General features: G+C 39.4%; 1 protein-coding gene across 5 annotated transcripts in view; it reads left to right on the forward strand.

Annotated features, from left to right (window-relative positions):
- Window positions 1-3,841: 3,841 nt before the first annotated feature.
- TP53BP1 (tumor protein p53 binding protein 1) overlaps window positions 3,842-21,618 on the forward strand; it is a 73,017-nt gene continuing 55,240 nt past the window's right edge. For 4 of the 5 annotated variants that reach the window (XR_006795006.3, XM_045900219.3, XM_064570550.1 and 1 more), the window contains exons 1-10: window positions 3,842-3,982; window positions 4,561-4,745; window positions 4,951-5,044; window positions 5,288-5,372; window positions 13,640-13,770; window positions 15,013-15,171; window positions 15,526-15,655; window positions 17,126-17,292; window positions 19,586-19,712; window positions 20,474-20,568. Coding sequence is in view for 3 of the 5 variants with exons in the window: in XM_045900219.3 (XP_045756175.1) it covers window positions 3,976-3,982; window positions 4,561-4,745; window positions 4,951-5,044; window positions 5,288-5,372; window positions 13,640-13,770; window positions 15,013-15,171; window positions 15,526-15,655; window positions 17,126-17,292; window positions 19,586-19,712; window positions 20,474-20,568 (1,180 nt within the window). In the remaining 2 variants the exon portion in view is untranslated. The remainder of the gene's footprint in view (window positions 3,983-4,560; window positions 4,746-4,950; window positions 5,045-5,287; window positions 5,373-13,639; window positions 13,771-15,012; window positions 15,172-15,525; window positions 15,656-17,125; window positions 17,293-19,585; window positions 19,713-20,473; window positions 20,569-21,618) is intronic. The other variant, XM_064570551.1, reaches the window with a different exon arrangement.

Consider the following 21,618-nt stretch of genomic DNA (forward strand, 5'->3'; position numbering starts at 1 on the left):
CTCTCTCTCTGACAAATGAATAAATAAAATCTTTAATAAACAAACAATGTGAATGTACTTAATTCCACTGAACCGTACTCTTAAAAATGGCTAAAACAGTAAATGTCATGTTATATATATCTTACCACAATAAAAAATAACTGAGTAGGAGTATTATGGCAAAATGTTAACAATGTGTGAATCTAGGTGAAAAGGTTTATGAGAGATCATTTTACTATTTTTTATTATAATTTTTGCAAGTTTTCTGTTGCTCTGAAATTTTTTTCAAAATAAAAAGTTTACTTAAAATGAACAGGAGGCAGTCATATAGAGATAAGATACAGACCAGTGGGCTTGCTTCCACTGCTGGGGTTGCAGGTACCAAGTCTGTCAGTCTCGTGTTAGGAAGTTAATATAGTATCATAGGCAAGTATTGAGTACCTTAAGCAATTTGCTTTCACATTTTAATTATATCATACCTCTTTGTTGACTTAACTGCTTCATAAGGATGTGGATTTGACAACTTTTCAACTTCTCCTCTGTTTTCTTCATATTATTTTAATTATTATGAATTCTTAGAACACTAGGGACTGTGTTCAAATTCTGACTCTTGCTAGCTCTAAGACATTATGCAAATTATTTCATCTCTCTACGTTTTAGTGTCCTCATCTGTAAACCTCAGAGAGTATGAAGCTTTTAGGTGGGAGAATGAATGGAAAACAGAGCACAATACCTGCCACATAGTAAAAATGTAATACATGTTATTAGTTAATTATATCATTGGTATATGCCTGGACATGACTGTATAGGTCCAAGTGCAACAGAAGGCATCCTAGGGGTCAGAATCAACTATATGTTAAATATGAGTCAAAATGTAATACTTTAGGGGCGCCTGGGTGGCTCAGTCTTTAAGCGTCTGCCTTCAGCTCAGGTCATGATCTCAGGATCCTGGGATCGAGCCCTGCAACGGGCTCCCTGCTCTGCAGGAAGCCTGCTTCTCCCTCTCCCACTCCCCCTACTTGTGTTCCCTCTCTCGCTATCTCTCTGTCAAATAAATAAATAAAATCTTTAAAAAAATGTAATACTTGAATATTGCAGCTTAAAAGGGATATATAATAGTTTTTTATTAAATTCAGTACTTGTCATATCCTCAGTAAAGTTCTCTGCCACTGGACACCCAAACTGAGTTTCCAAAAGCAAATTTAAAGGTTGGTGAATAATGTCTGTGAGGTAGGATTAAACCATCTGAGGTTCTTTTGCTTAGAGATGTAATAAGATCTCAGAAAAAGACTAAGTATATAGCACTTATACTTATTGTTTGATTGGTTGAAATAAATTAGAGGATAACTGAACCAGATGAGATGATTCCAGGCTTATGAAAATTTATCTAGGTTTTAAAATTACCGATTAAAGACAATGTGAGAGGAAATGGCTTTAAGCTCTAGAATAAAGGATTTAGGTGAGATGCTTAGAAGAAAAATCTCTGAAAATGAGGTTTATTAAACTTTAAAGTGAGTTAGCATAAAGTCTGATGGGATTTTCTTGTCTTTAGAGGTAAATTAGATTTCTGTCTGTCTGAGGTGGCGTAGGTAAAGATGCACCTGCAGGTAGGTAGCCCAGCTGATGGGCTTTTGCACCTTAGAGTCAATGAAGGTCTTTGGCTCACCTAACCACAATCAGTCACAGTCTCAGCGGGTACCCATCCTGCTTGCATTTTCTAATCTTTCTAGGTAATTTAATGATTAATTTAATTGTTACACTGGCTACCAAGGAATTCACAGATTTTGGGGTTTTTTTTTGACAGAGAGAGCACACGCATGCTTGCACGGGGGTGCAGGGAGTGGAGGGGCAGAGAGAGAATCTTAAGCAGGCTTAAGTAGTGGTGGCTTAAGCAGGCTCCAGGCCCAGTGTGGAGCCCCGAGGTGGGGCTAGATCTCACAACCCTGAGATCATGACCTGAGCCGAGATCAAAAGTTGGAGGTGAACCCACTGAGCCACCCAGGCGCCCCTCACAGTTTTTCTTCACAGTTTTATTTGGTAATGGGAATGGCTCAGGCTTGCTTATTTATTTATTTATTTATTTATTTATTTATTTATTTATTTATTTATTTATAGTCATGTTTATTGAGGTTCAGTTTACCCTTTTTTAGTGCACAGTTTTGTGAGTTTTGACAAACACATACGGTTGCTTTTCAAATAATCAAGAGGGCCTATTTATTTATGTCTTGCTTGGGGAGGGGAAATGCAATAGCAGGGCAGAAAAGAGCAAAAATATAGTGACTTTTGGGGTATTTTTATGGGAATCGAGGTCAAGATTTGCCCACAATTGGAACTGGTTGGTTGAGCCCTCACAAATGAGCAGATGAATTCACTTAGTCTACCTAGTGTTGTTAATATCAACCTGCCCTGGTCCTTTTAGAATTAAATTTATTTGGTCACTGGTCTTCTGCAGCATTAGGAGTGGAGGAAAGGAGGAGTCAATTATAAATGATTTCAAGATTAAGAAGTGGGATGTGTCTCTGTGTGTTCTATTGCATTTTTGTTCCACTAGTAAAACATTCCGGGGACCCTAATTATATCTTAGTTACAGCAACAATAGATTCTAGATTTTTCAGGACAGTTTCATTTCAAACATTCTGTCCTTTTGTTTCTGTAAGTTAAGTATACTCACATGACATGCTTTGCTTGTTGGCTTAAAAAATGTGATCACTGTAATTTATAACAGCAGGGAGAAGACTGGTTTATAGGAAGCTCTACTTCCTCTTAGCCTATATGAAGTGCTAAATTGGGCATAGACAGGATTGGAGGATCATGGTTGGGCTGTACCTAAGTCATTCTGAGCCTGGGGTACAGAGAAAGAACTACCTCCTATTGAATGCCTACTGTGTATATGCTTGGCAGTGTGTTAGGCGCTTTCCCTTTTGACAGCCTCTCTGGCTAGAATTCCGTTCCAGATCCAACCACCACTTAAATAAAACAAAACACATACTCCTCATGGTGTCTAGTTAATTAATACAAGTCACAGCTGCCACACCCTCTGTAAGACCCCGGCACCATAATTAGGTTCATAGACTCTCAAGGTTTGGAGGGATCTTTGAGGTCATCTACTTAAAGGGGTGGCAGCTGTTCTCTTCACCCTGGAGTCTGAGAATCACTGTGCTCAATTCTCTCAAGGGGAAGTGCAAAAAAATGTCTGGGGCTATCGTCTCCTTGGGTGTCAAGTTCGTGTAAAGATAGGACAATGATGGGCAAATGTGAAGCTCGAACTATGTTCCATACTGGAAAGGGCAATGGGGAAAAAAAAAAAAAAAGCTTTACTGGCCCTTCCGACAATGTAAAGGAAACAAACAAACAAACCCCAAACTGGCGGAGACTTAATGTGAGGCCCTTGAATTCATTTAGAGGCCCACATAAAGGGATCCTGATGGACACAGGTAAAACCCAAAGCATCCTCCCTTTCTTCACTTTGAACAGCTCTGAAGTACTAGGCATCCTGGATCCTCTTTGCCTTTTTATTAGAAAGCGGGGGAACCCTCTCCTTTTCTATGGAGGGTGAGAGATGGGGTCTCCAGGTGCAGGAACGATAGAAAACAGGTCTTTTCTCCTGTGTCTGAGTAGTACAAACAATTGTCCTAGAGGCAGGGGAATATATTTCACGCCCTCTCAAGGTCCCTTCGGTTCAAGGATACTGTCATTCTCTGGCTGTACTAGGGGGAGGGCCTGCAACGTCCATGCTGCCATGGAAACACGCCGCGGTGTTCCTTTTTCTTACGTGGGGCGGGGCACTCTGCCTCAGCCACCAATCATCCACAGGGTTTCTTGAGTGGCGGGCAGCCGCAGCGAATGGGCGAGCCGATGCTGCGTGACGCGACGGGAAAAGGGGGAGTTCGCGGCCGGCGGCGGCGGTGGCTACAGCGGCGACCTGGGGATAGAGCTGGAGGGAGCTGGGGAGTGTGCAGGGACCTCTAGCTCCAGCGCGAGTGATCTCCCGCCGGGATGCCTGGTACTGTTTGTAGAAAAGTGGGGGTGCAGTGAGCGCTGAAGGCTTGGGTTTCGGGTCTGAAGGGATGGCTGACCGGAGGGGGCGGGGTGGCAAGCATGGCGGCGGTGACGGGGAAAGGGTTGGAGGGCCCTGAGGAGGGGGTGGGGAAGCAGTAGCTGGGAAGGCTGGGTGGTCTTGAGGAAACGTAAAGGGTTGTGGGTGTTCTGGCGAACAGAGATTACAAAGCAGCCTTTTGGGGGGCCATAGAGGCGCCAGAAGGACGTAGGGAGAGTTGTGGGGGATGGAAAAAGAGGCGGGGAGAGAAGAGGTGAGGAAGGAGAGGAAAGGGTGTCTACGGGGAAGGTGATGGAAAAGAAGAGGGAGAGAAGGATTGGGAGGCTGATAGTAAATAACGAGGGACTCAGGCCTTGGGAGGTATGGTAGGAAAGTGCTTGCAGCGATTATAAATATAATCTAATTGGAGCCCTAGACTGGTCCCCTTTCCTAGCTCTTGCACTTCCGCCCCATTATTTAAGCTCAAAGTGCGTGAGGAAGGCTAGTAGGTTACACCGAACTGATCTTTTGTTATTTCATTCCAGGGGAGCAGATGGACCCTACTGGAAGTCAGTTGGATTCAGATTTCTCTCAGCAAGACACTCCTTGCCTGATAATTGAAGATTCTCAGCCTGAAAGCCAGGTTCTAGAAGATGATTCTGGTTCTCACTTCAGTATGCTATCCCGACACCTTCCTAATCTGCAGACACACAAAGAGAACCCTGTGTTGGTGAGTGATACCTTGTTTGGAAATGACTGAGGAAAAATTCTTTTTCATCTAATCAGGATTAATCTGCAAACATAAGTACTTAGGCGATCACTATCTTTTGGATTAAAATTGGTTGGAAAAATGAAATCAACACATTCACAAAAAGTATGCCTCATTTTGGGTTATTTCATATATAGTGGGGATATTAAGTATGTATATTTTCTAGGATGTTGTGTCCAATCCTGAACAAACAGCTGGAGAAGAACAAGGAGATAGTAATAGTGGGTTCAATGAGCATCTGAAAGAAAACAAAGCTGCAGGTGAGGTGTTTAAAGCTATTGGTCCCTTTTGCAAGAGTGCTCTTGTTGGAGCTGGGTGGATCTAAACATGTGGTTTGGTAAATGTACATAAGGAGGTTTAGCACAGTATCTGGTGCATAGTAGGCACTCAAAAAGTTGATTTTTTAATGTAGCTGATTAGATTGGTATTGTCTACCTTTCTGAACTTGTATTGAAGTTTGGTGGTAAATGCCTTTTATACTAATATCCAGTTATTTTTTTCAGAACCTATGGATTCTTCTCACTTGGACTCATGTAGTTCCATCAGTCAGGTCATTGAACAGTTACCTCAGCCAAACAGGACAAGCAGGTATACTAGTGTTGGCAGGAATTTATTTAAATTTATTAATGGATCAATTCTTTTATTTGTCCCTATTACCTTAAACCAAGGATAAAAGGATTAATCTTATTTTTGTGAATTAGAAAGTGGGATTTGAGAATTGTATTAACTAGTACATTAGTACTGATAGCTAGAATCTCTTTTTTGAAGGTAATAACATTTTTTACACCTGTAGTATTCAAATTGTGATCTATCTTGTGCAGGTAAAACAAAATAAGCATTCTTCATTCTTAGCATAGATATGACTTAATCAGTAGGATATAAATCATCAAAAAATATTTAGATATGTATTGTCAAAACTGTCTGGCATGCTTTCTACCTACCAGCTAAATTACCTTACCAGTTTTAGACCCAGAATGTTTAATTCATACCCTGAAACAGTGTTGAATTTTTACTTTGTCTTATGTGTAGTTTTACATAGTTCATTTATTGAGTTTATCCTCTGTGAGGCACTAGATTGGATGTTTGATATATAGTCCCATTTAATTTCATCCTTAAAGCAGCTATACTGTGAAGACATTATATTATTTCCATTACATAGAGGGGGAAAACTGATGGGTGAAAAAGTTAAATAACTTGCTGTAGCATACATTGCTTGTAAGTGACAGCTGAGCTTTGAACTCTCCTGACTCAAGTGCCTTCTCTTTCTTTTTTACTATTCACTGCTTCTTAGTCTTCTGCCTAAAATCTAAGATCAAAAGCGAACTTAGACAACTTCACAGGCCTTGTGGTGGCATAGTAGAAAAGGCAGCAGTCAGAGAGGAGAGTGTTAGGTTGAGGTGGTGAAAGAGTATGGGTTTTTTTGTTTGTTTGTTTGTTTTTAAAGATTTTATTTATTTGAGAGAGAGAGAGTGAGAGAGAAAGCACGCATGAGAGGGGATAGGGTCAGAGGGGGAAGCAGACTCCCTGCCAAGCAGGGAGCCCGATGCGGGACTCGATCCAGGGACTCCAGGATCATGACCTGAGCCGAAGGCAGTCGCTTAACCAACTGAGCCACTCAGGCGCCCCAAGAGTATGGTTTTATCTAAAAAAAAAAGTCCTTTTTTTTTTGCATTCTATTTAATACTCTGTTTGCACATAAATTTTTTCTCCCAAATCATCAGTTGTTACAAAAACTACAAATTGGTGGGCTTATTTTGGCCTGCAGGTGGGTTCTGTTTGGCCCACACTTGGTTGTAAAATATATTTAAGTTAATTGATAGAATTTTAGAATGGGGAAATTTTACATGAACTTGGATTTTCAGCTTCTGGCATTACTAGTCCAGAGGTAATACAGCTGTTGTATTATTGCTAATAATTGGCTGGAGCTGTTAATAGCAGCTAACCTCTGCTTAGATGGGCATGACTGCTATGGTCTGTCATAGACCCTATAATTCACTGTTGACTATTGTACATGGACACTAATATGGAGCCAAGTATTCATCATTTATTTTAGTGCTTTTGCTTTTCTTCTTAGCCACTTCACTCATTTATGTTAGCTTGTTTTGCCCTTTTTTTTTTTTTTAAAGATTTTATTTAGTTATTTGACAGAGAGAGACACAGCAAGAGAGGAACACAAGCAGGGGGAGTGGGAGAGGGAGAAGCAGGCTTCCCATGGAGCAGGGAGCCCGATGCGGGGCTCTTATCCTAGGACCCTGGGATCATGACCTGAGCCGAAGGCAGATGCCTAACGACTGAGCCAGTCAGGCGCCCCTTTGTTTTGCTTTCTATAGGCATTTAAGTTTATGGTACTTCTTTAGGAACATGTGCTTTGCTTATGTGTTTGTGTCCTGTTGGTTTGAACCAGGGTGGGGACAGGAAGTGTGCATACCTCTTACTGTAAATGAAGCAGTGCTGTTAAAGAAGTCCCATGCTGCTTTTCCCTTTTTGTATCAATGTGTTGCCCTTTCTCTAAAAAACAAATAAACAAAACACCTTGAATGCTTACATTCAATAAATGTGTGTAGGCACTGTGGCAGGTGTTTTAAAGGTGCTTTGCCATCATGGAGCTTATAATTTAATAGGGAAACGTTAAATCATTACATAAGTAGCTATGTAGTTACAATTGTGATCATTGCAAAGAAGGAAGAAAAATATAATATATAACCTAATCTGTGTGATAGGGGTAAGCGTCTCTAAGGAATGTGATCTAAACTATAAATATGAATTTGTTAGCCATAGTTGAGGGGCTGGGGAAAAGTGTGGCATGTGGGAGGAGGAGCTTTCTAGACAGAGGGAATTGAAAGTGCAAAGGCCATGAATCTAGAAAGGATTTGGAGTTGATTTCAAGAGAATGAAAGCTCTTCAGAACACATGTATGTTGATTTTTTTAATGTTGTCTTTATTCATTAATGCAAGTATTTTGAAAAAAGCTGCTTGTGAACTTTTCTACGTAAAATTTGAAAAAAATCTTCCTCTCATATCTAGTGTTCAGTTGATGTAAGCCGATGATCCTAAACATGAAGCATCCTAAAATATACTAAAGAACTATAGATTGTCTTATTTCCCTGTTAAACATCTTATTTTATTTTTTTTTAAAGATTTTATTTTTAAGTAATTTCTACACCCAGCATGGGACTCGAACTCACAACCCCAAGATTGAGTTGGATGCTCCACCAACTGAGCCAGCCAGGTGCCCCTCCCTGTTAAACATTCTAAAAAATTGAGATGATTATAGGTTCACATGCAGTTTTAAGAAATAATACTTAGAGATCCTTTGTAAACTTTGCCCAGTTTCCCAAATGGTAATGTTTTGAAAAACAATAGTACAAAATAGTATAAAATCATAACCAGGATATCAGTGATAAAATCCACTGAATGTATTCAGGTTTCCCTAGTTTCACTTGTATTCGAGTGTGTGAATTTTTATAAAGTCTAGTTACCTGTGTATCTACTACTAGGGTCAACATGCTGAATGGTTCCAGCACTACAAGGATTCCTAGTGCTATCCTTTTATAACCATTAGTGAATCCCTGGTGATCACTAATTAAGACTGTCCTTCGTTTGTGATATTTTGTCATTTCAAAATGTTATGTAAATGGGACTGTACATTATGTAACCTTTTGGAATAGGCTTTTTTTGATCCACTCCTGGGAGATCTGTCCAAATTGTTGCATTCCTTTTTATTGCTGAGTAGTGTTCCATGGTATGGATATACCACAGTCTAACCATTTACCTGTTGAAGGAAATCTGGGTTGATCTGGTTTTTGGCTATTACAAATAAAGCTGCTTTGAACATTTGCATGCTAGTTTTTGTGTGAACATAAGTCTTCATATCTGGGATAAATGGCCAGGTGGGCAGTTGCATGTTAGTTTTTTTAAGAAACTGCCAAACTGTTTTCTAGAGTGGCTGTATCATTTTATGGTTTAACTAGCAGTGTAAGGATCCAGTCTCTCTTCATTCTCACCAGTATTTGGAGTTGTCACTATTTTTTATTATGGCCATTCTGAAAAGTGTGTAGCGATAATCTCATTTTAATTTGCATTTCCCTAGTGGCAAATGTTGAACAGCTTTTCATGTGCTTATTTGCCATCTGTACATCCTTTTCAAGGAAATGTCTGTTCATATTTTCTGTCCATTTTCTAATTGGATTTTTAAAAATTGTGTTTTGAGAGTTCTTTATATATTTTAGATGTTAGTCCCTTCGTAGGATATGTGGTTTGCAAATATTTTCTCTCACTTGATAGCTTGTCTTTTCATCTTCTTCAGAGGGTTTTTCACAGAACAGGTTTTTAATTTTGATGAGACCTGTCAAATATTTTTAACAGAGTAATATAAATAATTTATTTAAAAAAGAGCTTATGGGGCATCTGGGTAGCTCAGTCGGTTAAGTGTCTGACCTTGATTTCAACTCAGGTCTCCATCTCAGGATCTCAGGGTCATGAGTTCAGGCCCCATGTTGGGCTCCATGCTGGGTGTGGAGCCTACTTAAATAAAATAAAAATAAAAAAATAAAAAGCAAAAGAGCTTATAATGAAAAGCAGGGTCCTTTTCCATCCTTGGTCCCCTTTCACAGAGACAACCGTTTAAGTGTGTTTTAACTTCTTTGAGAGGTTATCTTCCTAGCACTCAATGCTATTGTAAAGCTAACACCATTATACTGCCATTTCTTGTTTTGTCAAATTAAGACAATTGAATTCCATAATGAAAGATGAAGATTTAACTCAAAACACTCCCAATTTTTTATAATAATTATTTTAGTTCTTTTATTGGCTACTTTTGTATTTCTAAATAATGTACTTAAACCTTTGTTTTCTTTTCCATCAGTTTTAGACAGTGGGAAAAAATTTAATGTCAGTAATATTTTTTTTGTCTGTAATCTGACTTATTTCAGGCCTTTTCAGATTCATCTAATATTCTACAAATATTTATTGGGCATTTCCTTTATACCAAACACTGTTGAATTTTGGAGATGAAAAGGATCAGAAGAAATAAAAATCAGACCTTAATATAGCTTACATTCTTGTATGAGATATAACAATACATAATAAGTAATGGTATGTTAGACACTGATAAGAGCTGAAGAGAAAAATACAGCAGAGAAGGGCATAGGAAATGTCAGAGGAGCTCCAGGTTTAGATAGGGTGACGACTTAGGGAATGCTTCACTGATGTGACATTTGATTAAAAGTTCTTAAGTGAGGTCTGCTGTTATCTGGGATAAGTGCAGTCCATGCATAGAGAACAGCAAGTGCAAAGGCCCTCAGGTAGGAGTGTGTCTGGAATATTTGAGAAATGGCAAGGAGGTTAGTATGGCTGGAGTAGAGTGATGGAGAGAAGTGGGAGAAGAGGTCAAAGAAGTAAAGGGGGAACCAGAATATGTAAGGCCTTACAGGACAGTGTAAGGAATTCACCTGTTCCTCTTAATGAGATAGGAAGGCATTTAAGGGTTTTGAACAAAGAAATGACATCATCTGACTTAAGATTTTGGGGCACCTGGGTGGCTCAGTTGGTTAAGTGACTGCCTTCGGCTCAGGTCATGATCCTGGAGTCCCGGAATCGAGTCCTGCATTGGGCTTCCTGCTCAGCAGGAAATCTGCTTCTCCCTGTGACCGTCCTCCCTTTCATGCTCTCTGTCTCTCATTCTCTCTCTCTCAAATAAATAAATAAAATCTTAAAAAAAAAAAAAAAAGGATTTTAACAGGATCACTCTGGCTGCTGGATTAAGAATAGACTGAAGAGTGTATAATTTTTATTTGTTGATTATGCCTTGTTAAAGTTGGAGATAAAAACTAAAAGTAGCCATTTAACTAAAATTAAAGAGGAGAATAGACTGAAGGGGGAGCAAGGGTAGAGGCAGGAAGACCAACTAGGAGACTACTGTATTTATTTATTTTATTTTATTTTATTTATTTATTTTTAAAAGATTTTATTTATTTATTTGACAGAGAGAGACACAGCGAGAGAGGGAACACAAGCAGGGGGAGTGGGAGAGGGAGAAGCAGGCTTCCCGCCGAGCAGGGAGCCCGATGCGGGGCTCGATCCCAGGACCCTGGGATCATGACCTGAGCTGAAGGCAGACGCTTAATGACTGAGCCACCCAGGCGCCCCGTATTTATTTATTTTAAAAGATTTATTTATTTTAGAGAGAGTGAGAGTGTGCATGCACACGAGTGGGAGGGGGAGAGGGAGAGAGAACCCCAAGCAGACTCCGCACTGAACTTGGAGCCTGGAGCGGGGCTTGACCCTGTGACCCTGTGATCATGACCTGAGCCGAAACCAAGAGTCAGATGCTCAACCAGCTGTGCCACCCAGGCGCCCTCTGAAATAATTTAGGCAACATATGCCTTTGGCTAGACCAAAGTAGAAGTGGATTAGGATTGGTGAGATTCTGGGATTTTTGATTGGATATGGAGTATGAGGGAAAGGGAGGTAACAGTGATACCACATTTTTGGTTTCAGCACTGGAAGAATGGAGTTGCTGCTAGAGGAGATGAACAGGAGTACAAGAGAAGGTCAGGTTTAGATGTATTGAGGTTGAGCTGCCTTTTCATTGGACAGTTTGAGGCAATTGTTGGCAAATCTGGATGGAACTCAGGGGGAAGGTCTAACTGGAGGTTTAAATTGCAGAGTCATAAGTATGTGGATGATATTCAAAGCTGAGTCTGGATAAGATCATTAAGGAGGTGAGTAAAGGTGGAGAAGAGCTCCAAGGACTCACTGAGCCTACCAGCATTTAGAGGTCAGGGAGGGACATGAAACAAAACCACCAAAAGAGACTGAGGAAGAGCCAAAGTATGTGGTTTGTGTTGTCTTTCATTGCTTTTCTACATTTTGTCATGTTTGCTCTTGGACTTTCTTTCCCTATATTTCCCAAGGTTATGTAACTGGTCTTCCTGGTTATAGGTAATGTTCTATTTTATTTTTGTGAAAATCTTTACTTAAGTCCCTTTTCCTTGGATGATGTACCCCAGTTTTGCAAATTTATGTTTTTACCTCTTTATGCTCATTATAGTTATGCTTAGTAGTCTTTGTATGAAACATTAAATGTGTAGACAGTTTCAAGGAAGCGAAAAATGTTACCTGTAATTCTGCCACCCAGAGGCTAATTGCTGTAAACATTTTGGCATATTTTCCCTCTTTTGTGTGTGTACTTGATATGCACATAGTTGACATGTGTAAAGTAAAAGTGTTTGCTGACCTTTTTGCTTAATAACATGGAATTTTTCCTGTGACAGTTAAAACTCTTAATAAAATTTTCCCCAAGTTTTTTATTTTAAAAGTTTAAACCCACAGAAAAGATGAAAGGATATTACACATTTGTTCTCTCTGTGTATGTGTATACACACATATATAAATGTATGTATGTAAAATACACATTTTGGGGGGCTGGATTGTTTGAAATAAGTTGCAGACATCATAGTTACCCTTAAATACTTTAGCATTCATCTCCTAGGAATAATACATTATCTTATATAATCATAATACCATTATCACACGTAAGAAAATACTAATTGCAAAATACCTAGTAAAATAGTTCCTATTCACATTTTCAGTTGTATCAGATGTCAAAATATATTTTATAATAAACATTGTCTCAATATATTTATTTATCTATTTAGTTATCCAGGATCCAGTCCAGGTTTTTTACACATTGTATTTGGTTTTTTCAAACATTTTTAATAGCTGCATAATATATAATTTTATGGATTAGTAAGTTATTTATTTCCCTAGTGCTGGCCTTATAGGTATTTCTTAATCACAGTAAACATTAGAAACAAGTTTGTACAAGGATCTTTCCACATTTCAAATTATTTCTTGAAATTATTGGGTTATAAACATTTTTTAGAGCTTTTTTTTAGAAATACCTTTCCAAATTGTTCTCCGGAAAGGTTCTTTTAGTTTATAGCAAACTAGTTTAGTGTCATAAATAGTATATGATAATGCTTATCTCACCTCAGATTTGGGCAACACTGAATAGTAGTACAGTATTTACAATTTTTTTTTTTTTCTAATTTGATGGGCAACAACTGGTTTCTGTTTTTTTTACATGTTTAAAGATACTTGTATTTCTTTTTTTATGAGTTGTCTGTTCATTGATGTCTTAGGGTTCTTCATATGAATTCCTTATATTCTGTGGACACCGTTCTTCTGTTATATTTGTTGCACTATTTTTTCCTAATCGTTGTCTTTTACTTTTGTTTATAATATTTTTTGACCTGTAATGTTAACTTCCTTTATTTTTTTTAAATTTTATTTTATTATGTTATGTTAATCACCATACATTACATCGTTAGTTTTTGATATAGTGTCCCATGATTCATTGTTTGCGTATATAACTTCCTTTAAATATACGGGCCTCTTACCAGAACGTTATTCAGACAGTCTGATTCTATATATGTACTCTAAGATTTTTTTACTAAAATATTTTTGTGAAGTGTGTCTGGTTCAGTTGATGTCATTTTTGAGGCCCTTCAGTGCACATCTAATGCATATCTTATGTCACTTGTCAGTAATTCCCTTGAGGGTAAGATTTTTCTCTCCCTGCTTATATTTTTTCAGAGAAAGGTAAAATTCCAAGTATGTTTGTTCCTTTCTTCTGTTAAGTATTTGTGCTATTTAATTCTGCACAGTGTTTTTTGAGGTGCTTTTGGGTACTTCCTGTAGAAAGAAGCACTAATGGGGGCCACGTTTTTTACTTTTTTCAAATTTGCTTAGGATGTTGGTGTGTAGGGTGTCACAATAAATTTCTAAAGGTGCTTTGAGTGAAGTGTCTGAACCTATCTGGGAACACATGATTGTGTCTTTCTGCCGTTTAGTGTTTTGGGAATTTCAGTGGAATCTGCTCCTCCTGTGGGGGAAGAAAAGGAAGAAGACGTGGAAGAGAAGGAGGAGGAAAAGGAAGAAGATACTAGAGATGATACCATCACACACTCCCTTGGTGCTGAAGGTAGCTTTATGCCTTTTTCTGGATAGTAGATTGTTGTAAGTCCCTTTAACACAAGCGTGTAGATATCTAAATTTCTCTTTATCGGTGGGGCGCCTGGGTGGTTCGGTTTGCTGAATGTCTGCCTTCGGCTCAGGTCATGATCCCAGAATGCTGGGATCGAGCCCCACATTGGGCTCCCTGGTCTGTGGGGAGTCTGCTTCTCCCTTGCCCTCTGCCCCTCCCCCTGCTCCTTTTTGCTCGCTCTCTCACCCTCTCAAATAAATGAATAAAATCTTAAAAAATAAATCTCTCTTTATGGGGTTCTAGATTTCTCATCATTAAATTGAGAATAGTCATTAAGAAATTTGCAGTTGTCTAAGATACTCCACCTAATTTGATGTTCAGGAATTTGATGCTCATTGGATAGCCCCCTTTCGGCATATTGACTCTTCTTGTTACATTTGTTTTTCAAATATTTTGGGGATGTATGCTTTGTGTGTGGAAGTACGATCTGAATTGCTCTGTGTATGGGTATAGTTTATGTGTATCTTCAGAAAGTAGACCTATTCTACCTATGTGTTAGGTGCTCCTAAGGTTTTTTGTTTTTTGTGTGTGTGTGTTTTTTTTTAAGATTTTATTTATTTGAGAGAGATAAGGAGAGAGAGAGAGAAAGCATGAGAGGGGGGAGGGTCAGAGGGAGAAGGAGACTCCCCGCTGAGCAGGGAGCCTGATGCGGGACTAGATTAGATCCTGGGACTCGAGGATCATGACCCAAGCCAAAGGCAGTCGCTTAACCAACTGAGCCACCCAGGTGCCAGGTTTTATAGTATGTAATTTTTTGCTTCATTACATATTTTTCCTCTTCACTTTTAGTGCCTTTATTCTTTGTTTTGTGTTCTTTTTTAAAGGTTTATTTATTTTAAAGAGAGAGAATGTGAGTGAGCGCAGGCCGGGGGAGGGGCAGAGGGAGAGAATTTCAAGCCAACTCCCAGCTGAGCACGGAGCCTGACACTGCTGGGCTTGATCTCATGACCCTGAAATCATGACCTGAACCGAAATCAAGAGGTGGATGCTTAACCCACTGAGCCACCCAGGCACCCCCACTTTTAGTTCCTTTATTCTTAATTTTATTTTGAAAAACTTTGGGGCAGGGCCCTGGTGTGGACGACTTAAAATGACTTTTTTTTTTTGCTAAGGAACAGCACCTTACACAGTATATAATATTGTGGGATGCTACTTAATTTCTTGGGGTTTTGTTTCTAGATTCTGCCTCATCACAGTTGGGCTTTGGAGTTCTGGAACTGTCCCAGAGCCAGGATGTTGAAGAGCATACTGTGCCATATGAAGTAGATAAAGAGCCTCTATTGTCAGTAACCACCAACTCTAGTTATACTAGGCTGTCTGATGTGGATGCTAATATTGGTATGAAACATTTTTTTTGGCATTTGGAATTGTTTATAAGCATTTTCCTCCCAAGCTAGAGCTAGTTGTTTTTTTTTTTTTTTGATACATTTTATAGTTACTAAGTTAATATAATCTAAGTTAATATTGTAAGGTTGCCAAGTTGTCTGGCAAATACTTGTCAGTTGATGGCTTGCAGATGAAGGGTTTTGTAAGTGCATTACTGAGTATTTTCCTTTTTTGGAATGATGCCTGTGTATATTTTCAAATTGGATTCTCTTTTTATTAAAATCTTTACCTTTAAAAAAACATTTGGGACTGCTTCTAGTACTTTGAAAAATTAAATGTCTCCTTCCTATCTTTTAAAATTTCAAGGAATTAAACATGAAGAACAGTCCAATGAAGATATCTCCACAGCAGAACAGCCCAGCAAGGATGTCCCTGTGGCAGCACAGCCCAGTAAGGATGTGCATGTGGTAGAAGAGCAAAACCCACCGCCTGCAAGGTAAACCCTGCTCTTTCTAGAAAGTATTTTTGAGTTTCTGCTTTAGGATCATACTTGTTTTACTTGACTAGGTGGAAACATACTTAGAAATTGTTGACTCCCCTTCCCCCCCATTGTAATGTGCATATTTCTGGTCCAGTGGAAACATTATTTACGAATTCTTACTGTGTCCTTATCTCATCTTTACGTATATTACAAAGCCATTTTATTGCTGCTGTAACTAAAGAGCATGACTCTTCTTTTTAAAATTTTTTAAAAGATTTTTATTTTTAAATAATCTCTACACCCAGCATGTGGGGCTCGAACTCACAACCCCAAGATCAAGAGTCACATGCTCCACCAATTGAGCCAGCCAGGTGCCCCTATAAGCATGACTCCTTAATCTTTGCTTGTCACTCCTCTCTGATCTTTGTCTACAGAGGCAGTGCTCTGTGGGAGGACTTCTACCCTCTCTAGTGTTATGAGAAGTCACATGGATATTATATTTGAAAATCTTTTACTATATTTGAGGAGCACCCAGATTGCTTTGGGTCCTCAGGTATCCTGCATCTGAAAGTTTCTGGTATAGCTGTAAAGAGGTATTCTTTTCCCAAGTCCTCTTGGCCTTAACGTGGTAGGAATTAGGCCTATCCCTTTGCTCTGCCTGTGGTGATTGTTCTGTCCTAAACTGCATGTCCTCTGGTCAGCAGCTCAATATGGCAGAGGAAAAGTGGGATGCTTCCAGTTTGGGGGAGGTGATGAATAAATATTCAGTATTGTTTTGTAATTTCCTTCAGTAGGAAAGATGAGGAATGGGGTCCTCAACAAAGTTGAATATCAAGAGAAGTTGTCTTTCTGATGCAAAACACTCAGCCTAACTTGGGCCAACTTTTTAGGCTTTTCTTTAGGAAGTTGCTCTGTAGCTAGTTATGCTATCCCTTTAGGTGAATCTCCCAAGTCTCTGGAATGGGGCCAGCATTGAGAGTCTTACATGTAAGAGTGGTATTAGTTTGAAGGATTCTTGGTTTGGGGCTTAGGCTGAACGGATCAGATGGACAAGGCCAGCAGTAGGTGAAGTGTGTGGCAGTAGCACGGGGGATAATTCACACTCAAGCTGTCCTTTGTGGAGGGTCCTCATTAGGACTGGCAGTGTTGTGGTCTGGATCAGAATCCTTCATGCTCGCCTAGATAACAGTATATGTAACACAAATCCTTAAATCCCTCATCAGAAATCTTGGACAGCATGCTGCCCAGCAGTGAGCAAAGTTGAAAAGAAATATTGCTGTGTGAGAGACAGGCTTTGAAATGGGCTGAGGACTTTATATCATAAAAAGTAGCTCATTTCACTTCCAGCAAATACTTATGTAAACTAGAGCCACTGGAAGTTTTGAAATTATTAAAGGAAAGCACAAAACAGAAAAAGCTTCTTAATTCAAAGGTGAAAGCATGTGAACATAGCAACTTTTTCTCCTGGTGATTTGAATTTCCTAGGTCAGAGGATATGCCTTCTAGTCCCAAAGTGTCTCTTACTGCTGTGGAAACAAATGAACGAATAACTGCTCAAGAGCTTTTGCAAGGTGGCCTGAAGATTCAGAAGTCACCAGAGCCTGAGGTTTTGTCAACTCAGGAAGACTTGTTTGACCAGAGCAATAAAACAGGTACAAAGAGTAATTAGTTGCTGTAGCTCCTCTTCTCCAAAGATCTAAACTTTATTTCTGTTCGGAGGCTACTATTTAAGTTAAAGGCACTTTATGTGGATGTAGACTTGTTTGTAATATGGAAGGAAAATGTTTCTAGCTGATTAATGAGAAGGGCTTTTTGGGAATGATTGCTGTTTAACATTTTAACATAGTTTTCTCTCTGTTGTAGATGGAGGTATTGAGGAATAATAATATAGTAAATTTAATATTATGGACAGATTAGCTATTTCTGTCATCATAGATCTTCAGCTCTTAAATATCATGATAATTAAGTATAAGTTTTCATAATCACCTGGACAACAGTCTACCTACTCATCAATCAGAAATAGGAAGTTATGGCCTAGCAGGAAGAACATAAAACTTAGAGAAGACTGGAATGGTTTTTGTTTCACATTTTGTTAACCTCCACCACTCCTCCATTCTGAAACCTGACAGAGCCAGAGAGCTTCGGTAACAACCAGCAAAATATGTGTTGGTTATAAGGAGGGAAGAAGAGAAGGTTATATTCCTTTACTGTGCTGTGAATAGGTGCAAGACATTCAAAGGGTCACCAGGAAAACTTTTTTGGTCTCTCACTAAAGCTATAAGGTTGTACTTAAGAAATTCCTTTTATTTTATTTTATTTTTTAAAAAGATTTTATTTGAGAGTGCATGTGCGCACACATGAGCTGGGGGTGGGGGGTAAGGAAGAAAGGGAGGGGGAGTAGCAGACACCCCCCTTCCCTTGCTGAGCAGGGAGCCCAAGGTGGCCCTGATCCCAGGACCCTGAGATCATGACCTGAGCCTATCAGGCGCCCCAAGAAATTCCTGTATACTTGGGATTCAGCTGATACTCCCATCTGTTGCTGAGGAAAAAGGACTAACAGGAGATTCTTCATAATATAAATCAGTAATGGCTGCTCATATATCCTTTTACTAATGCATTAGTATTTTCTGTTTCCTCTGAGGAGGCTCAGGCTCTAATCTTGAAAATTGCTGCATTCATATCATCAGGTGTTTTTTTTTTTTTTTTTTTTTTAAGATTCTGTCAGAGAGAGAGAGCACAAGCAGGGGGAGCGGCAGGCAGAGGGAGAAGCAGGCTCCCCGCTGAGCAAAGATCCTGATGTGGGACTCCATCCCAGGACCCTGGGATCATGACCTGAGCCAAAGGCAGACGCTTAACTGAATGAGCCACCCAGGCATCCCTGTATCATCAGGTGTTACATGCATTGTTTTGACTTCTCCCTACTGCATCATGGCATGAGCTTTACTTGGAATAAAAGGCTCACTGTTTTATAATAGAAGCTTCACAAGAAAGAAGCGCAGCCAAGCAGAAGTACTGGGAGTCTGCCTTTTTCCTCCAAGCTTTGATCATGATAGAAAGGACTAAGGAGGGGCGCCTGGGTGGCTCAGTTGGTTAAGCACCTGCCTTCAGCTCAAGTCATGATCCTAGAGTCCCGGGATCGAGTCCCGCATCAGGCTCACTGCTCAGCAAGGGAGTCTGCTTCTCCTTCTCCCTCTGCCCCTGCTCCTGTACTCTCTTGCTCACTCTCTCAAATAAATAAAATCTTAAAAAAAAAAAAAAGACTGAGGAATCCTTTTTGTCAATTCTATATAAAAGAAACCCATAATTTAGGGTGCCTGGGTAGCTCAGTCGGTTAAGCATATGCCTTTGACTCAGGTCATGATCCTGGGGTCCTGGGATTGAGCCCTGTGTTTACTGTCTGTTGCTCTATGCTCAGCACAGAATCTGCTTGTCCCTCTCCCTCTGCCCCTCCCCTCAGCTTATGCACGTGTTCTCTCTTTCTCTCTCAAATGAATAAAATCTTTTTTTTCCTGTGATGATATTTTTATTGCAAGTCTGCTAAGAATATAGTTCTTACAGTTTCTTTGAACTTACCCCCAGTTCCAACTAATTTCCCTTATCCTTCTTACTCTTTCTAGTAAATGAATAAAATCTTAAAAAAAAAAACCAAACAAACCCATAATTCAGTAGGGAGGGCGGCATTGAATGGTCACTCAGGATTTGTGTTAGCATCCATTCCATTGACTCTACTACAATTAGAAAACAATTTCTGCCCTCTTGGAACATGGTTGGAAACATGGATATTACTCTTTTTGCTGTACTCAGTGGCTTGCTTTCTTTCTTTCCTTTTCCTTTCCCTTTCTTTTCCTTTCCTTCCTTCTTTCTTTTTTAACACAACTCAGTAATGTCGATCTGAGAAGCAAATGCAACTAGAATTTTCTCTCTCTCTCTCTTTTTGAAAAATAGCTTCTGATGGTTGCTCTACTCCTTCAAGGGAAGAAGGTGGATGTTCTCTGGTTTCCACACCTGCCACCACTCTGCACCTCCTGCAGCTATCTGGTCAGAGGTCCCTTGCTCAGGAGAGTCTTTCCACGTAAGTAAGCCTAAAATAGCTCTACCCAGGAGGGTCTTAGGCTAAGGTTGAAAGAGCTAAAATCGTCTACTAGTCCAGAATTCTTCTTAAAATCAAAAGACAAAGTCTAGGCTTTAGAATTTTTGGGTTAAGAACTTAGTGGACCTATTGAAGGGAGGTAGCTCTGCTCTCCTGTTTCAAGGTTTTATAATAGTAGCCCATAGGTTTCACTAGGAAGAAACTGCCCAGTTATGTTCTCTTATACATCCAAAATGAGTATTCTGCTTCTCCATTTGACCAGCAGTTCTTTCCATTTAGCAGCATAGGGGTAGAGAATAGGTTATACTAGAGTTGACAGTAGTTAAGAGTTCTTTATTTCTGTGTTACGGCAAAGAAGTTTGCTTTTTTTTTTAAATAAAAATGTGCATGATCTTTCTAATCAGGCAAAAAATGGTGTTAATATTTTTAATCTCAGTTCTGCAGATGAATTTATTTTTTAGCACTTTCTCTTTGTAATCATGATGTTCTTTTGTCTGATTGTTTACTTCTCTTATAATCATATGGGTTTGTTTTTTTTTAATTCTGATTTTGGAAGTGTCTGGTATGAGAAATAGTTGTTTAAGTATTATTCATGATTCTTCCACCAACCTCTGGTAGCTGTTTGAGAGATTGCTAATAAGATTTGTCTGAATGACTTAGATAGTTTTGCTATTAAAATTAAAAAACAAATGCAAAACTGTGGCTGTGGTAAAATAACCTGTGAATTCTCTCTTTATATAAAGGAATTCCTCCGATCTTGTTGCTCCTTCCCCTGATGCTTTCCGATCTACCCCTTTTATCGTTCCTAGCAGTCCCACAGAGCAAGAAGGGAGAAAAGGTGAGCTCTCTTGATCTGTTTGTTGATCTCAGAAGAGGAGGAGCACTTTTGCCTTGCAAAACGTACTGTTTCTTTCTTTGAACACCATGACACTATTCAGTAGGACTCATGTCTGACTCACCTTCGGGGATGTGGCCTAGTGTAAAGTGTTCTCCTTAATGCCCTGCTTTTCTAGCACTGATTCTTACGACAATTCTGTATTGTTGATTTAATTGTTAAAAAGATCCTTAAGGCAAAATTTTTATGCTTTTAAGGTTAAACTCAAAGTAGTATATTATAGCAGTATATTAGTGAAGAACTGGGTTTATTACTAATAGCCCAGTAGTTTGCAGCAACATGTTGACGTGTTTCTGGTGAAAGGGAACCAAAAATTGTTTCTTTTGCTCTTTAAAGGTTACTTTTGCTATCATCAAAGCAGTTTCAGCCGAGGAGTGGCTAAGAGTAGGTGGTAGAACTTTTGACTTCATTCACATTTCCTTTGAGGACCTAGTGACTTTATATTCCTTTATTCACAAGAAAGAATTCCTTTTTAACTTAATTTATCTCACTATCTAAACCTCTTTTACTCTGTCCTAGTCTCATATCCAGTCACTCAGGATATTCCTTTTTTTTAAAGGATTTATTTATTTTAGAGAGGGAGAGTGCACAGGCACAGGGGGAGGGGCAGAGAGAGAGGGAGAGAAAGAATCTGAAGCAGCCTCCCGCCCAGTGCAGAGCCTGACACGGGGCTCAATCTCATGACTCTGAGATCATGACCTGAGCCGAAATCGAAAGTCGGACGTTTATCTGACTGAGCCACCCAGGTGCCTCAGTCACTCAAGATATTTTTTAAGTTCCTACTACTTTTTTCTTTTTTCTTAAGAATTTTATTTATTTGTCAGAGAGAGAGAGCACAAGTAGGGGGAGTGGCAGGCAGAGGGAGAAGCAGGCTCCCTGCGGAGCAAGGAGCCCAATGTAGGACTCGATCCCAGGACCCCGGGATCATGACGTGAGCCAAAGGCAGACGCTTAACTGACTGAGCCACCCAGGTGTCCCCACCCCCCTTTTTTT

The sequence above is a fragment of the Mirounga angustirostris genome, unplaced genomic scaffold (genome assembly GCF_029215605.1).
Source record: "Mirounga angustirostris isolate CCGP_5_RB_7025 unplaced genomic scaffold, mMirAng1.0.hap1 SCAF_9, whole genome shotgun sequence".
In the NCBI taxonomy this organism is placed as follows: Eukaryota; Metazoa; Chordata; class Mammalia; order Carnivora; family Phocidae; genus Mirounga; species Mirounga angustirostris.